At 43.4% G+C, this 16,939-nt stretch overlaps 1 protein-coding gene across 3 annotated transcripts in view; it reads left to right on the plus strand.

Annotated features, from left to right (window-relative positions):
- Positions 1-4,986: 4,986 nt before the first annotated feature.
- Positions 4,987-16,939, plus strand: part of SMYD3 (SET and MYND domain containing 3) — a 698,417-nt gene continuing 686,464 nt past the window's right edge. Inside the window, exon 1 of one of the 3 annotated variants that reach the window (XM_025877938.2) lies at positions 4,987-5,213. In XM_025877938.2, coding sequence (XP_025733723.1) covers positions 5,050-5,213 — 164 coding nt within the window. In that variant the 5' untranslated portion in view covers positions 4,987-5,049. Of the gene's footprint in view, positions 5,214-12,383; positions 12,476-16,939 lie in introns of those variants that run through there. The other 2 variants (XM_073899893.1, XM_073899894.1) reach the window with 2 other exon arrangements.

Raw genomic sequence — 16,939 nt, forward strand, 5'->3', positions numbered from 1 at the left:
TGACCCTCTTCCCTCTCGTGCTTTCTATCTCTCATTCTCTCTCTCTCTCAAATAAATAAATAAAATCTTTAAAAATAAATAAATAAAACTGAAACAGGTAAGAATTTCCAGAACTAACTAAAGCTGCATTCAAACTAAACAAGAATAGTAACATGGGCCTAAGTGAATTGGGAAAAATGATTATAGTTTTTTTGTAACTCTTGGTTGAAACATTGCTGGTTCTTCCAGACTAAGAAAACCTTCTCTTAAGACATCACTGATATACAGAAATAATAAAACAAATTGAAGTATTTACCTTTTCTCTCTACCTAAATCCTTTGAAATTCAAAAGCTCTATCAGTAAGTATTCTTTCTTCAATGGCAATCACTCCTTGTAACAGGACACCATTGGAAACATTGGTTATTTTACCAAGGCTTTGACTGGAATATCATATTTGAGAGAGACATGCAGAGACTCAGATATGACCAAACAGCTTTAAGGAACTAAGGCTGACTTTATGAAACCTGGAGCCATAAAGCCCGTTCGAAATGTTGGCCTGATACTTTGCTTGCAGAGTTCCCAGCAGCCTTAACAGGTGAGTAAAAAATGTCACTTCCTGGCAAGTGCAGGAATCTCAGGATGTATTGGGGACCGCATGAGTTGGAATTTGCCCAAATCTACAGGTATTGCAGGCATGTCTGATGGCAAACACTTGGCTTGGCTTCTGGCCTGGAGAAGCTACTAAAAGTTCAACCTAGAGATTCCTTATAAAAGTTCCAGTAAAGCAGATTCTAAAAGATCTAAATGATCAGTCATTCTTGCTGAGCTTATATGAATAATTAGGCCAAGTTTGTTAAAATTGGACTTGTTTTGCAAACAAATTAGTCTTGATTTGGTTATCTCTGGAAATGATGGCTATTTTAGAGAGAGGAATTATGTTTCAATAACACATCTTTGCGGATGTTAAATCCTAGTTTTGGTAATCCTTAAATGTTTGCCTAAGCTACACAACTTGAGGTAAACTTCAGAGAAATTGCCACAATAGCTTATGTATAGACAATCTTTTTGCTTGTTACTCTGTGGTGATAATAACAGGACCCCGTGCGCATGTGATTAATTAGGATTAATTCTCCAACAACTGTAACTCAACTATCACCTTGACCAGTTCTGTGTGGCTGGTATCACAAAATCACTCCTTAAAAGCCACTGAATGTACCCCACTCTATGGGGTTAACTATGGACTTGTGGACATAATGGATGGCCCCACTTTCTTTATGATTGGATTGGATAATGTACTTGGGGATGCCCTTATCTCTTGACAAGTCTCTCAATTGCCACTGATTCCGTAAAACTAGGATATTGTTAAGGCTGGACCTCAAACAAAGAGGGCTTCTTGATGGTTTTATTCCTTAGTCATATTTGTCCCAGGAACTACCTCTATTAATGTAAAATTACAAGAAGAGGTTTAGCCAAGCGTACAGTGACCACCTTTAAGTATGACATGGCAGTCAATTATATGACTGGCTCCTACTGGACCCAAAGGCTCTGTGGCTCTAACTTGTGGCCATGGCTTCCCCCAGGCTGGATAGGCTGCTGTACTCTGGGTTTTGCCTGGGTGCATGGATACATTATTGAAACCATTACCAACCTTTCCAGCCTTCCAAATTTAAAACAATGTTGAACATGTTCTGTGTCTCATTGGTACGACCACCTAGCATCCATCTTTGTTTCTTCTTTGAGACTGGAGAATATTCTTTGGCACATGGAAGCTCTTAATAAGTACATGGTCAAAGCCCTAAATGACACTCAAAATAACATTTCTCTATTAAATACTAAAGTAATACAAATGTGTGAAGAAGCTTTACAAAATAGAATGGCATTAGATGTTTTAACTGCTATACAAGATGAAACTTGTGTTGGCATAAAAACAGAATTCTGTGTATACATTCCAGATAACCACAGAATACTTCTGGGTTTCTACCTGACATGAATACTCAAATTGGCACTTTCAATGATCTCTTTCCTTAAGTGATTGCTTTAAACTTCTAGACTAGGGCGCTTGGGTGGCTCAGTTGGTTAAGCGACTGCCTTCGGCTCAGGTCATGATCCTAGAGTCCCGGGATCTAGTCCCACATCAGGTTCCTTGCTCAGCAAGGAGCCTGCCTCTCCCTCTGGCCCTCCCCCTTCTCATGTGCTCTCTCTCTCTCTCTCTCTCATTCTCACTCTCTCAAAATAAATAAATACATCTTTAAAAAAATAAAAAAATAAACTCCTAGACTAGAGGAAAATTATCAAAGGTCAACTATCAAAGTTCTTTTATTCAGGCTTCTCTTTCTCATCATAATATTAACCTTCTTTTGTTGTCATTTCCGGTGTCTCCCTGCCTGGTGCCAAGACTCCTTCACTACCATAACTTGCAGCTAGCTGACAGCTGATCCTTTCTACTCAAGGAGGTCCATATATGCTGTCTGCGTTGGATTTAGCTGCCTCCCCCTTTCATACGTCCCCTGTATGTTCTTCAGCTGACCAATATTGACCCATAGGTAGGGACATCTCTACGCCCCTATTCAGCAGGAAGACGTTACAGAAAATGAGACCTTCCCTTCAACAACCTTAAAGATTTAAGGATCAAAATTGTTCAGGGAGGGAAATGATGAGGGATAAGAAAGCTAGCTGAAGACAAAGCATAAGCTGGCACCCTGCAAACCGTCCCCCCCTCCCGGGGTGGGATCTGTGTGATACTCTTCCAGGAAGCTACTTAATAAAACCTTAGTCATGAGCCCCTTGTCTTGGTGTATATCAGTGGGGATGTATAGCCGTATGATGAGGGAGCAGAAGGCAAACTGAGGACAAAGCACAAGCTGACCTCCTGCAACCTCCCCTCGCTACACCAGGGTGGGATATGTGTGACAATCCTCCAGGAAATTTCCAACTTGAAAGTTTCTTAATTTTTTTTAAATTTTTAACCCATTAGAATTTTTTTTTTAAGATTTTATTTATTTATTTGGCAGAGAGAGAGCAGGAGAGCGGCAGAGAGGGAGAAACAGGCCCCCTATTGAGCAGGGAGTCCGATGCAGGGGCTCTATCTCAGGACCCTGGGATCATGACTTGCGCCCAAGGCAGTCGCTCAACCAGCTGAGCCACCCAGGCGCCCAGGAAGTTTCTTAATGTTAATGCCTTGCTAGAGGAGAAAACAACCTTAACTTGACAATGGAAAGGCATCCGGTACCTCGTAGGTCCTCTTTAGCATATGAAAGTTCTTTTGAAAACCTCCTTTTTCCTTACCTCCCCCAACTCCCAAGTATATAATCAGTCACCTCTCAGCAGCTCCTTCTGCCCACTGGTCCTTTCCCCGTTCTTTAGTAAAACCACCCTTATGCATCAAAGACGTCTCAAGAATTTTCTTGGTCATCGGCTCTGGACCTCACACCACCAAACCTCACCTATATTCCAAAACCACATCAGGTGGGTAATATGCTTGGGGAATGATTGCCAAAGTGTATTTTGGGGAGTAGAGATAATGGAAGTTTCCAAAGGAATTTTTTTTTTAAAGATTTTATTTATTTATTTGACAGAGAGAGACACAGCAAGAGAGGGAACATAAGCAGGGGGAGTGGGAGAAGGAGAAGCAGGCTTCCCATTGAGCAGGGAGCCCGATGCGGGGCTCGATCCCAGGAACCTGGGACCATAACCTGAGCTGAAGGCAGACGCTTAACGACTGAGCCACCCAGGCGCCCCCCCAAAGGAATTTTTATATGTTAAAGTAGACTTACAGGATCCTGGAGGGTTGGGCTAAGATTGCCTTCTGCCCTTTGCCAAGTATTAACATCGAGGCACCTGAGTCCCTAGAGGAATGTCATTCTGTTTCAAGGACTTGTCAATGGGCTGTAGTAGTAAGGAAATTTAATAATTTTCTTCTGCCTTTGTTTCCCACATCAATAACAATATTGTAGTTTTTTTTTTAAGATTTTTTTTATTGGGGGGGCAAAGGGAGAAGGGAGAGAAGCAGACTCCCTGTTGAGCGGGGAACCAGTAGTAGGGCTCAATCTCTTGACCCAAACATCCCAGTCTGAGCCGAAACCAAGAGTCAGACGCTCAACCTACTGAGTCAACCCCCCGTGCCCCTGATATTGTAGTTCTATAGGATATTCTTTTTCTTCTGAGGAACTACATGGGATGGAGTTTTGGAATGTTGTTTAAGTCTGGAGCCGACGCCAAGAACGAATTTTTGAGACATCTTTAGTGCAAAAAACATGATTTTATTAAAGCACAGGGATGGGACCTGTGGGCAGAAAGAGTTGCTGCACTGGGGTTGTGAGAAATGGCTGATTGTATACTTGGGAATTAGGGGAGGTAAGAAAAAGGGAGGTGTCTCCCTCAGGACACTGGAGGCCTTGCTATTGTCAAGGTTGTTTTTTCGTCTAGCGAGGCATTAACATGAAGACAGTGGGGAGCTTGCTGGAGGAATGTCACACACGTCCCACACAGGAGTGGGGCGGGGGCGGTGTTGCGGGGTGTCAGTCTGTGCTTTGTCCTCAGCTTTCTGCTCCCTCATCACATGGGACAGTATTTAATTATGAAATGAGTTATGAGATTTCATGATGTCTGCAGCTTACTTTTAAATGATTCAATAACACAACTTAGTTTCAAGGGATTCAACAACAATACCTACATACCGGGGCAGAGAAAATGAGCAGAAATGGCGAAATGCTAAGAACTGTCTGCTCTTGGAGTAGGGTATACAGGTATTCACCGCCCTGTTCCCTCACCAATCGACATACAAACTATCACAAGTGAACGCGGCGCAGTGCGTGTAACACCGCCACTCCTCGCAGAGCGGCTAGGGAACTGGCGGTGGCCAGCCCCGGGTCAGACGCACAGCCGGGTTCCGTGCGCCGCTCGGGCCCGCCTCGCCGCCGGACCCCGTCTGGGCATGCTCAGAAGCCCCGCGCGCCTGCCCCGCCCCTTAGGCGTACGCGTGCGCGCAAGGCGCAGGCGCGCGGCTCCCGGTGGCACGCGAGACACCAGCTGCAGGACGCGGCGGACCGCTGAGGTACGGACCTGAGGTGATGGAGCCGCCGAAGGTGGAAAAGTTCAGCACCGCCAACAGGGGAAACGGGCTGCGCGCCTTGGCTCAGCTGCGCCCGGGAGAGCTGCTCTTCCGCTCGGATCCCTTGGCGTACACGGTGTGCAAGGGGAGTCGTGGCGTCGTCTGTGACCGCTGCCTCCTTGGGTACGTGCGGAGCGCCCTCGCCCACCCGAGTCCCGGGCGGCGCGGGTTCGGAGCGCGGGGGATGTCGTTGGGCCGCCCGCCGCGGGACTCCGCCCGGCCTTGGGTGCGCACGTTTGGGGGCGCTGCCGGGTACACAGCCCCGTAGCGCGGTTCCCGGGGCGCGTCGCGGCTGGCAGGGAGCTGGGTCCCGGGGGTTGGGGGCGTCCCAGGCTCAGGCCCCGCCGCTGCGTGGGGCAGAGGTGGACCCGCTAGAACCCCCGCCCGTCCCCCTGGGCTGCCGTAGGAATGGGAGCGAGCCCGTGGGGCAGAGCTAAGGGGCAGCGTTGTGCTGCGGGTAGTTTTACCGGGGAACGAAAAGTCTGTGTCCCGGGCGGCACGCTTCATCGGTGCGGCCCTGGAAGTGACAACTGGCTGGGGGTTGGGGACGGTGTAATGCAGGGATGTGTGCAAACCGGGCTCTGTACTCAGGCCCCGCCAGGAGAGGACCTGGCTGGCGGGAGGCGGAAGAATCTCGGTGTTTACTGAACACTTTCCAGGGTCCAGGTTGTGTTCTGCCTGGAGCTACGAAGATGAACGGGGCATCCTTAAGAATCCTTATGGAGCATATCAGTGAGAGCGAGAATTAATTACAGCGAATCAGAAGGGCTGAAATAGAGATGCAGTACAGTGCTATGGGAGCATAAGTTACTGAGGTTTTGTGATGTGCTTTGCATTTAATGGCTGTGCAGGCAAGTCTAAGACTTAACCACCTATCGGGATGCGAGAATTCACATGAAAGTGTTTCATAAGCCTGGAAGCACTGGGTCAATGTAAAGTGCTATGTTAAAGCAATTTATGGAAATATGTAATATATGTGTAGTCATAGGAATTGTAGTCGAGCAACTAATGTTACTGAGCTCCTGTTATCTGCCAAAGAGGAGAGCTCTGTTTGAGATGGGTGGGATGATTTTTTTTTTTTCCCAGGACTGCCCTTCAGATCTCTCTGCCTGGGATTTGGGTGGAGGAAGGTGAGGAAGTAGTTGTAGAATTCAAATCGGTAGCTTGACCATTAATCTTAACCAATTCCTTATTTGATTCGTAATTGAGGACTTTATTTAACTTTGTATTTTAAAGTTACTAAACAATAATAGTTGTATCTGTAGCTTCCTGATGTTATCATAAGAGCAACAACAAAAAATTAGTTGAGAGAGCACTTTGAAGTTTTTGTAAACTTCAAAACTAAAAAAGTTTTGGAAACAGTTAATTCCTTTCAAGACTCAACTATTTGCTGAAGGCCCCCACATTGAAATTTATAGATCTTTGATTCTTATTCAAGCAAATTAGAGACCTGGGCTTTTCATCCTGTTAAATCATCTAGGGGTGTATCTTGAGTTGGAGTTGGAGAACTTGCTATCCTATAATACTAGTTGATGAAGAGAAAAGGTGTGGTTCGTCTTCCAGATGAAATCAGACTGGCAAAGTTATTTAGTAGTTGGGATGGAAAAGTTTTGGGATTAATACATGATGACAAATTATTCACTGAATTTTCAGAGCTGAACTTGAGTCATGTGACACAGAATTGTCTGTTTTCCAAAGTAGACTACACAGACCCAGCCGTTCATGGGTGAGATGCTTCTTCCTTTACCATACTATTTCATTACTGTTGGCTATCACTCATATATCTTATTAGCAAGAGATTACTCGTTAGTAATGCTTTAAGCACAAAAGGAACTTCATGCAAGAGCATTGAGGAGATCTTAGCATTGCTCTGAGGTCTGGAGGAACCCCAGTTCTGAAAGTGGGCAGGAACCAAGGAGAGTTCCATAGTCAGAATTACACTTCAGAAGTAGTTGGGGTTGGTACCTGGGGAGTACATCACTTGTGATGCTGCCTGATAGTGCTTGCTGCTCCGGCATGTATTACCAGCACCATGATCCTGGGCCCTGCTGCTGCTACTCTTGCCACTGCTGTTGGGAAACGCTATTGCTGGAAAGCTGCTTTCTCATCCATGCTTCTTTGTGGAATTAGCTTCTGATTCAAAAATCCTTAGTGGTATCTTGGATTGGCTGAGATGAGGTCACTGCCTGAATCCTAGCTGCAAGGGAATTTGAGAAGGTGACTATTAGGACTTCTTGGCTTTTAGGAAAGGAGGCAGGTTCTGTTCCTACCAGTATTCATAATAGTGGGGAAATTAGCAAACATAAAATAAGAAAAGGGATATCAGTAAATGCCAAGCATCCAAACAAAAACAAAAGGAGTTTTCATACGGACACACACTCGGTAGTGCTTTACACAAAAAATACATTTACACTTATTTACTTCGGATTGCTAGGATATAGCTGATATGTGCTGTGGTGGTAGGTGCTCTGTTGAACACTTCCACTTCAGTGGTTGTAGTATTTCTGCAGTGCATAGTTGGGAATCAGCACAGCCTGAAAACAGTGTTAGAGAAATCAAACTTTGGTGCGTTGTTTCATGCAGTTTTCTCTTTTTTTTTTTAAAGATTTTATTTATTTGACAGAGAGAGACACAGTGAGAGAGGGAACACAAGCAAGGGGAGTGGGAGAGGGAGAAGCAGGCTCTCCGCCGAGCAGAGAGCCCGACGCGGGGCTTGATCCCAGGACCCCAAGATCATGACCTGAGCCGAAGGCAGACACTTAATGACTGAACCACCCAGGCGCCCCTGTTCATGCAGTTTTCTACCACAATTTGAATGACCATCAATGGGATAAAGTTTCTGTGTTCTTTATCACCTTATAAGTAAAGTTTGTTCATCATCAATTGTGAAGTCCTTGAGAGTAGGTATTACATCTGTCAATTTTTGTAGCCCCAGTGCCTGACACATAGTAAGCTTTTAGTTTGTGTGAAGAACATCTGGCTGAATTTTCCTCTAGCTGTTCTTGCTTTTCTGCTGTCTTCCACTTGAATAAAATTGAGAGAGCGAGAATGAGAGAGAGAGAGAGAGTACATGAGAGTGGGGAGGGTTAGAGGGAGAAGCAGGCTCCTCGCTGAGCAGGGAGCCTGTTGCGGGACTTGATCCAGGGACTCCAGGATCATGACCTGAGCCGAAGGCAGTCGCTTAACCAACTGAGCCACCCAGGTGCCCTTCCACTTGAATTAAATAAATGAAAATATTCCTTTGTAACAGTAACAGTTCTGGGGGGGTGGCAACATAAAATAATAGACTTATTATAATTTATTACTTCATTCTACCTGATTTTCTTTGGTCTTGGGCTATTTGAAAAGTTCTTTAGTTCTCGCATATTTATTTTTATTAATAGAAAAACTTGAATCCGCTTCATGGCTTCTCTTCCTTTTTTCCTCTCAGTAAGGAAGGGTTTTTCATCTTGTGAGTAGAAAAAATGAAGTATGTAAATTGGGGAAAGATTAAATGATACAAAGTTGTGACCTGAAATAATTTATATCATCCTTTTTCTGCAGTTGCTCACTGCTTTAATTTGACAGACCTGGAAAAGATTGACAAACGGGTTACTTGTGTTTTCTGTTTTGGTAAATGCAGCATATAAAATTCCATTGTAATTATTGTTTGTAGGTCTCCCCACATTAGTGACCTAGTTCTCTAACCTTATATCCTTGGAGCCTAGCACACAGGAGATGCTGACTGTTGAAGTTGTGAAGGGATAGTCTTTAAGGAAATTGTAAGTCACCATATGTTTGTTTTTGTTTTCTAAAGTTCCAAGCTGCCTGTAGTTTCCATATCAAGAACTTTCTCTGACATACTCTAATGATAGTTTCTTCTATGGGGTAAAGAGAATATGATATCTCTTCCTTCATTGAGGCTGAGCTTGAGGCTTAGTGCCTCCCACGAGGAAGGAAGATGAATTGGAAATGGAAAGTCCATCTTTTCCAGCCCTGAGAAAGCCCTGGTGAATTATGGGAAGAAAGGGGACAGAGGTAGGGAAAACAGTATGAGAAATACATGTTTTTGGGGTTTTTTTGAAAAATCTTTTTTTTAAAAAGTAATGTCTATCCCCAGTGTGGGGCTAGAACTCAAAACCTTGAGATCAAGAGTTACATACCCCACTGACTAAGCCAGCCAGGTGCCCCTGAAATACACGTTTTGAGCTTCCTTGTCTGGCCCAAGTTCTGGAGTTGGGGTGAATGTGTTAAATAGGTTGAGGGGAGAGTCAAAAGTAGAAGGTCTTTGGCTGTGCTCTGTATTTGGAATCTTGAGAGGGGATAGCTGTGTGGGTTGGTGCTGTGCCAACATGGGGATATAGCACAGCAGTGGTAGAAGGAAGTAGCTAGACAGATGAGCCTGTGGTAGCAGGGGAGTCTGAAATGCTCTCATACCACTGGGAGGGCTGTGGAGGAGCTGAGGGACCTAGTGGCACAGCAGGCATCGTACAACTCCAGACTGTAGGTCAGGATCATGGATACAGCACTGGGAGTAGGCATGACATCCCAGAGGTGACATGGCACCAGTCCAGCCATGGGACATGATCGCCTCTTTGCCCCAGAGATCAGTGATGATCCATAGAGACACCAGGATCCTAGGTCTTCTTGCCACCATTAGGATATCCCTTAAGTCCCATCTGGAGAAAAATTTACCTGAAAGCATCTATTTAAACCAACTCTGGTAAGGAATTAAACTTAATGTCTGAATATTAACTGGAAGAGACTGAGATATTATTTTGGCAAATTTTAAATTTCTGGCTATTTCCTAGGCTGAGTGTTCATGAGGAAGATTAGACTAATTATAGAAAAAACAGCCCCATGTCTGTGAGACAGATTTGATCAATTAATAGAAAATGAAGCAGCTACATTTGAGTTACAGTGTGGGTAGATATGACCAGGCAATAAAGGGCAAAAAAAGAACATTGTGTTTGGTGAGGTGATGTAATCCATCTTGGCCAAGGGCTGAACCTGGGTGGAGGCAGGAAGGAATACGTTCATATACTGAGGTAAGAAGAAGAGTGCCAGAGAAGGCAGCGACAGCGATTGAATGGTTTGAGGACAGCTGGGGAAGTGCTTGCTGAATAACTCAGTCTTAGAGGAGAGAAGGTTTGAAATATTCTTCTAGGGCGCCTGGGTGGCTCAGTTGGTTAAGCGACTGCCTTCGGCTCAGGTCATGATCCTGGAGTTCCAGGATCGAGTCCCGCGTCGGGCTCCCTGCTCAGCAGGGAGTCTGCTTCTCCCTCTGATCCTCCCCCCTCTCGTGTGCTCTCTCTCTCATTCTCTCTCTCAAATAAAATAAATAAAATCTTTAAAAAAAAAAAGAAATATTCTTCTAGAAGAGTGAATTACCTAGTGGAATATAGTAGCATAGCTGGGAAGTGCTGAGGGTCCACTTAAAACTTGTGTTCATTTATTTAGAGTGAGAACAGTTAGCCCAGGAGTGCTTTTTTCCTCTCCATGGTCAGCTACTTGACTATGAAATTTGAGTTTATCTAGGATTGTCAGGTTAGTTTAATGGATGGAGAGTGGGAGAAGGAAATGGAAGTTTTAGGCAAGGGAGGTAATCAGGCACCATGATTTTGTTGGTTTGTTTATTCTTTTATTTATTTATTTTTATTAACATATAATGTATTCTTTGTTTTAGGGGTACAGGTCTGTGATTCATCAGTCTTACACAATTCACAGCGCTCACCATAGCACATACCCTCCCCAATGTCTATCACCCAGCCACCCCATCCCTCCCACCCCCCACCACTCCAGCAACCCTCAGTTTGTTTCCTCAGAGATTAAGAATTCCTCATATCAGTGAGATCATATGATACTTGTCTTTCTCTGATTGACTTATTTCGCTTAGCATAGTACCCTCCAGTTCCATCCATGTCATTGTAAATGGCAAGATTTCATTTTTTTGATGGCTGCATAATATTCCATTTTATATATATATATACCACATCTTCCTTATCCATTCATCTGTTGATGGACATCTAGGCTGTTTCCATAGTTTGGCTATTGTGGACATGGCTGCTATAAACATTGGGGAGGCACCGTGATTTTTAAGCAAGGGACTGAGGCTATAAGGAGGGAACCGGGTGATGGACAGTGGAATGTGATGGAATTGGTGGATTAGGAGACATGGTGTGTAAGGAAAAGGTAGAGTGGTCAGAATGGGATGACTTGATATATATGTGTAGACACACACACACGCTTTAGAAGTAGTGTGTGTTGGAACAAGAGGGTTTAAGGTATGGCAGAAAGTGCCTGAGATAGGGAAGAAGATTGTTAAAATGATCAGGAAGCAGAGGCTGAGGTCTTAGTTGAATCTTTTCTTTCTTTTTTTGTTTTTTTATGAGAGAGGGAGAGTGCATGTGTGAGCATGGTGGGAGAGAATCCCAAGCAGGCTACATGCCCACCATCAGGACCCCAACTCGGGGCTCCATCTCACGAACCTGAGATCATGACTGGAGTCAAAGATCAAGAGTTGGATGCTTAACCGAATGAGCCACCCAGGTTCTCCCCCCGCCCCCAGCTTTTTTTAAGATAAATTTTCTAAGTAAGTGAAGTTCCCAAGAATGTTAAGCATTGGAATGAATAGTTTCAAAAAAGGCAAAATTCTCACATTGACTTCCTAAGCCAGGATTTAAGAGCCTGGTAGAAAGAGCCAAGTGGAGACAGAGAGGCACTTACCTCTGTTTAAATAATGGATGAAAGGCATTCTTTTTTTTTTTTTTAAGATTTTATTTTTATTTATTTGACAGAGAGAGAAAGAGACAGCGAGGGAGGGAACACAAGCAGGGGGAGTGGAGGAGGGAGAAGCAGGCTTCCCGCCGAGCAGGGAGCCCGATGCGGGGCTCGATCGATCCCAGGACCCCGGGATCATGACCTGAGCCGAAGGCAGATGCTCAATGACTGAGCCACCCAGGCGCCCCAGGGTGAAAGGCATTCTGTGGGTTTACAGCTGATTTGGTGAAATAGGTCAGTACCAGGTGCTGGCCAACTGCTGTTGTGTTACAGACTGTCTTTAGGGAGGTGGGGGGTGGACTGTGAAAGCCCTCAGAGTAGAACCTTGACAGATGGTTTGAAGTCAGGATTTGTAGATTCCTGGGCACTGGCTAAAGGATTCACATGAGGGTCAAGGAAGGATTGATAATAAGGTGGGTTGGGAAAGGACTCTGGATATGACTTCCATTTTTCTTTTTAAGTGGGAGTTATAATTCCTGTTTCTTTTGCTTCTTCCTTTTCTTCTGCAAGGAGGTTTGGGAAAGGGCTGTATGGCAGAGCCCTGAACCTGAAAACATTTGGTCCATGTGAATGCCACAGCAGAGGACGTTCTTAATGAGACAGGATGACCTGTTTTGTGGATAGCAGTAAGTTGTTCTCCTTCTTCAGACAGCCTGGTGATTGTTCAGAGGGCTCAAGAACAGAGCAACTGTGGGGAAGGGGTGGAGATAGGTTCCTGGAACTCAACAGTACAGTTGGCCTCACCATGGCCATGTGGCTTCTACTGGTACAGAGTGCCTGGTTTGCCACCAGTAGAGAGGGATCCTGAGTTCCCCCCAAATGGCAACACATCTTTGGGACCAGCTGGGCAACTGGTGTCAGGTTTTTATCGTAGACCCTTTTGTCATGGGAAGGGATCACTGATTTGTTCTTAACTGGAACTTTTCTTGCCCTTTGATTTGCCTTCTCTACTTGTGCTGCCATCTCTGAGACCTAGTGACAGGCTTCTATAGACCTTATATGGTTGCCTCTGACCCTCACAGGAGAATTGAAGCAATGGGCTAAAACTTGTGGTTTGACTGCTATTGACATATGCTGTCATTTGAGACAACTAATAACTTAGAGCCGTGTTTCTCAAACTTTTCAGTCTTAGAACCCTTTTACACTCTTAAATGAGAAGGATTTCATCAGGAGGGGCTTTAAAAAAGTTATTTAGAAAAAAAAAAAAGTTATTTAGGACTCTGATTAGGTTTTACTCCGGGTAGGTTTTACTTATGTGGCTGTCTCTATTGATTATATTGCATAAAAAATTAAAATTGATACATTTTGAAATTATGTATTTAAACATAATTATTACATTTTAACAAAGTTTTTAGTGAAACAAACTATTTTCTGAAACAAAAGAACACTTACTGAGAGAAGTTGCTTGTTTTACATTTTTGCGTATCTCTTTAATGTCTGGCTTAATAGAAGACCTTTGGATTCTTGTAACTGCTTCTATATTTAGTATATTGCAAAATATCATATAGCCTCTAGAAAACTCCGCTGTACACTCATGAGAGAATGAGAATAAAAAAAGCAGAAAAGGTGTTACTTTATTAAGAAAATAGTTTTGACTTCATGGGTATCCTGAAAGAGCTTTGGGGATTTCAGTGGTCTCTGGACCATATTTTGAGAACCATTGTTAGAAAACACTGGACATGTCTTTTTTTTTTTTTTTTTTAAGATTTTATTTATTTGAGAGAGAATGAGAGCACAAGCAGGGGAAGTGGCAGGCAGAGGGAGAGGGAGAAGCAGGCTTCCTGACGAGCCGGGAGCCTGATGTGGGCTCAATCCCAGGACCCTGGGATCATGATCTGAACAGAAGGCAGACACTTAACTGACTGAGCTATCCAGGTGCCCCTGGACACATTTTTTTTTATCATTTTGAGAGGCTGAAGTTTGTTCCTAGTATATGTTATGAACCAGTGAACAAATTTTGGTTCTGGTTTTCTCATAAGTCATATTGGGATCAGGAACCAAGGTATGGACTTAGTGCTGCCTGGTTAGGATGACTTAGTCAATTTTTGCTTCCCATCTTCTAACTCTAGGCTGGTTTTGGTTGTTTATGAGGTGGTTCCCCTGTATTGGATATGGCCAATACGGGATGGTGATTAGCTAGCTTACATTTACTTGTCACCACAATATATGACAATTGAATATTATTATTTGGTAGCTAATATTTATTATCACTTAGCAATACCAGGCATGATTTTAAGTGCTTTTTTTTTTTTTTTTTTTTAAAGATTTATTTATTATTTTTATTTTGAGAGAGTGAGAATGAGAGAGAGAGAGAGTACATGAGAGGGGGGAGGGTCAGAGGGAGAAGCAGACTCCCCGCTGAGCAGGGAGCCTGATGCGGGACTCGATCCCGGGACTCCAGGATCATGACCTGAGCTGAAGGCAGTCGCTTAACCAACTGAGCCACCCAGGCGCCCCTAAGTGCTTTATTTTTATTACTTCACTTAATTCTCATTTCTCATAACAACCTGAAGAAAGTGTCTATTATGTTTCTTATAAACACAAATACAGAACATACATACACTTGTAGGAGTGCAATTTGATAGGACCTGTCAACTGAGCACTATGTTTTCTTGACCCTACTTGTGGAATTCTGACAAAAGTACAAATAACAGTGGCTGTACAAGGATATTTAGTATAGCAGTTTTATAATTAAAAAGGGAGAGAGAATTTTAATGTCCATTAATAGGGGACTGGTTAAGTTATGTAGCCATATTATAGAATAATGAACAGCTGTTCAGATGGAAGTAGATCCATTTTTACGGATTTGGATGGCTGTCTATGACACATTGCTAGGTGAATAAAGTTATAGAACAATGTATATATTTTAAATAAATTTGTGTGTGTGTGTGTACTTGTGTGTATAGAAAAAGTTTGGAAGAACACCCCAGAATTCTAATATGATTACTTCTGGAGAATGGGACTTGGAGGAGGGAGGGAAGATATTCCTTTGTACCTTTTATATTTTGTATTTTTTCCCCCAGTCAAGCGTGTATCCTTTTTTGTAATTAGAAATTTAAATAAACTTTGAGAAAGTCTTTCTTAGACTTTGTTTCATTTGAAATTGTATGAAATGGTGTGTGCTGCTTGGGATGAAGATGCCTTAGAAATGCTTGCCAGCTTAGGTCCATTTTTTCTTTTTTCTTTTTTTTAATTGTCAATTGATTAGACTAAGTGAACCTCTTGATAGAAAGTTAGTTCATTGGCTGGCCAGTGGCTTTAGAATTTGAACTGAGAGAAGTAGAACTGTTCATAGTCCTCATGATAGTCTGCCTCTGCTCAAGCCTGGTATTTAACTTTTCCTTGGTATTCCTGAGACATCTCAGGATCCATTAATAACCTTTATTCATTTTCCCCTGTGAGCACACAAGATGACTCCATTTCTCAGCTTCCTTGCAGTTTGGGGCCCTGTGACTCATTTTTGGCCAATGGAGTGTGGGCTGGAGGTTAGACAGGCCATCTCTGGGTCTGCCATGAAACATCCTGTGCATTCTTCCTGCTCCCTCTTCCTTGCCTTGAAGACTGGAGGCCATTGAGTGGAGTTGGAGAAACAAGCATGAGTCATGTTACGGAGGATAGCTGCTCTGGGGAATTGCATTTCGTGCATCAGAGTTAGTGGGAGCTAGAGATAAACCTCTGTTGAGTTAAGTCACTTAGAGCAGCCCTTCTTGAACTTTAATGTGCAAATAAATCACTCAAAGGTTTTGTTCAAGTGTAGATTGTGATTCAGTAAGGTCTGGGTGGGTGAGATTCTGCATTTCTAACAAGCTAAAGCTGTTGGTTTGCTGATCACACATGAGTAGCAAAGACTTAAGAAAGGGGTAAATTAAATGACATATAGGGGTGTCTGGGTGGCTCAATTGGTTAAGCAACTGCCTTCGGCTCAGGTCATGATCCCAGGGTCCTGGGATGGAGCCCCAAGTCAGGCTTCTTGCTCAGCAGGGAGTCTGCTTCTTCCTCTTCCTCTGCCTGCCGCTCCCCCTGCTTGTGCTCTCTCTCTCTCTCTCTGTCAGATACATAAAAATGAAATCTTTTAAAAAAATAAATGACATATAGCCCACTGTAAGTACTTAGTAAAAGCACTTATCAAATGGATATTATAGCGTCCTGAAATAGCACTGAATATGACGAAAAGGAACTAGGGACTGTACATTAATAACCAAGTGTTAAATTATTCCTAAGTACATGTATACTCTTTCATGTATCATGGACTGTAGTTTAGTATTATATGTGCAGAAAGTACATGAAATCAGAACCTGAAGTTATTTTTATTTATTTTTTAAAGATTTTATTAGAGAGAGAATGAGAGAGAATACGAGAGGGAGATGGGTCAGAGGGAGAAGCAGACTCCCCACTGAGCAGGGAGCCCGATGGGGGACTCGATCCCGGGACTCCAGGATCATGACCTGAGCTGAAGGCAGTTGCTTAACCAACTGAGTCACCCAGGTGCTCCTATTTTTATTTATTTTGTTTTTTTTTAAGATTTTATTTATTTGACAGAGAGAGACACAGCTAGAGAGGGAACACAAGCAGGGGGAGTGGGAGAGGGAGAAGCAGGCTTCCCGCAGAGCAGGGAGCCCGATGCGGGGCTTGATCCTAGGACCCTGGGATCATGACCTGAGCCGAAGGCAGATGCTTAACGACTGAGCCACCCAGGTGCCCCTTTATTTTTTAAATATTTTATTTATTTATTGAGAGAGAGAGCAGAGAGCGCAAATCGGGAGAGGGACAGAGGGAGAAGGAGAAGAGACTGTGCTGAGCAGGGAGCCTGATGCAGGACTCGATCCCAGGACCCCAAGATCATGACCTGAGTTAAAGCTTTACTGACTGAGCCACCCAGGCGCCACAGAATCTGGAGTTTTTTTAAAGATCATTTTGAATATAAACCATGATTTGGCTGTTTGTAATTGTTGCATGCTTCTCTAGCTACTTTCCTGGAAAAGTAACCTCTTCCCATTATAATTAAATTTTTTTTAATACTTTTGGAAATAATTTCAAATTTACAGAAAAGTTGCAAGAATAAGAATGGGACAAAAAAATCTGCATACCTT

This window comes from Callorhinus ursinus, unplaced genomic scaffold, assembly GCF_003265705.2.
Source record: "Callorhinus ursinus isolate GAN/ISIS: 27379988/994484 unplaced genomic scaffold, GSC_fseal_2.0 scaffold13, whole genome shotgun sequence".
Classification (NCBI taxonomy): domain Eukaryota; kingdom Metazoa; phylum Chordata; class Mammalia; order Carnivora; family Otariidae; genus Callorhinus; species Callorhinus ursinus.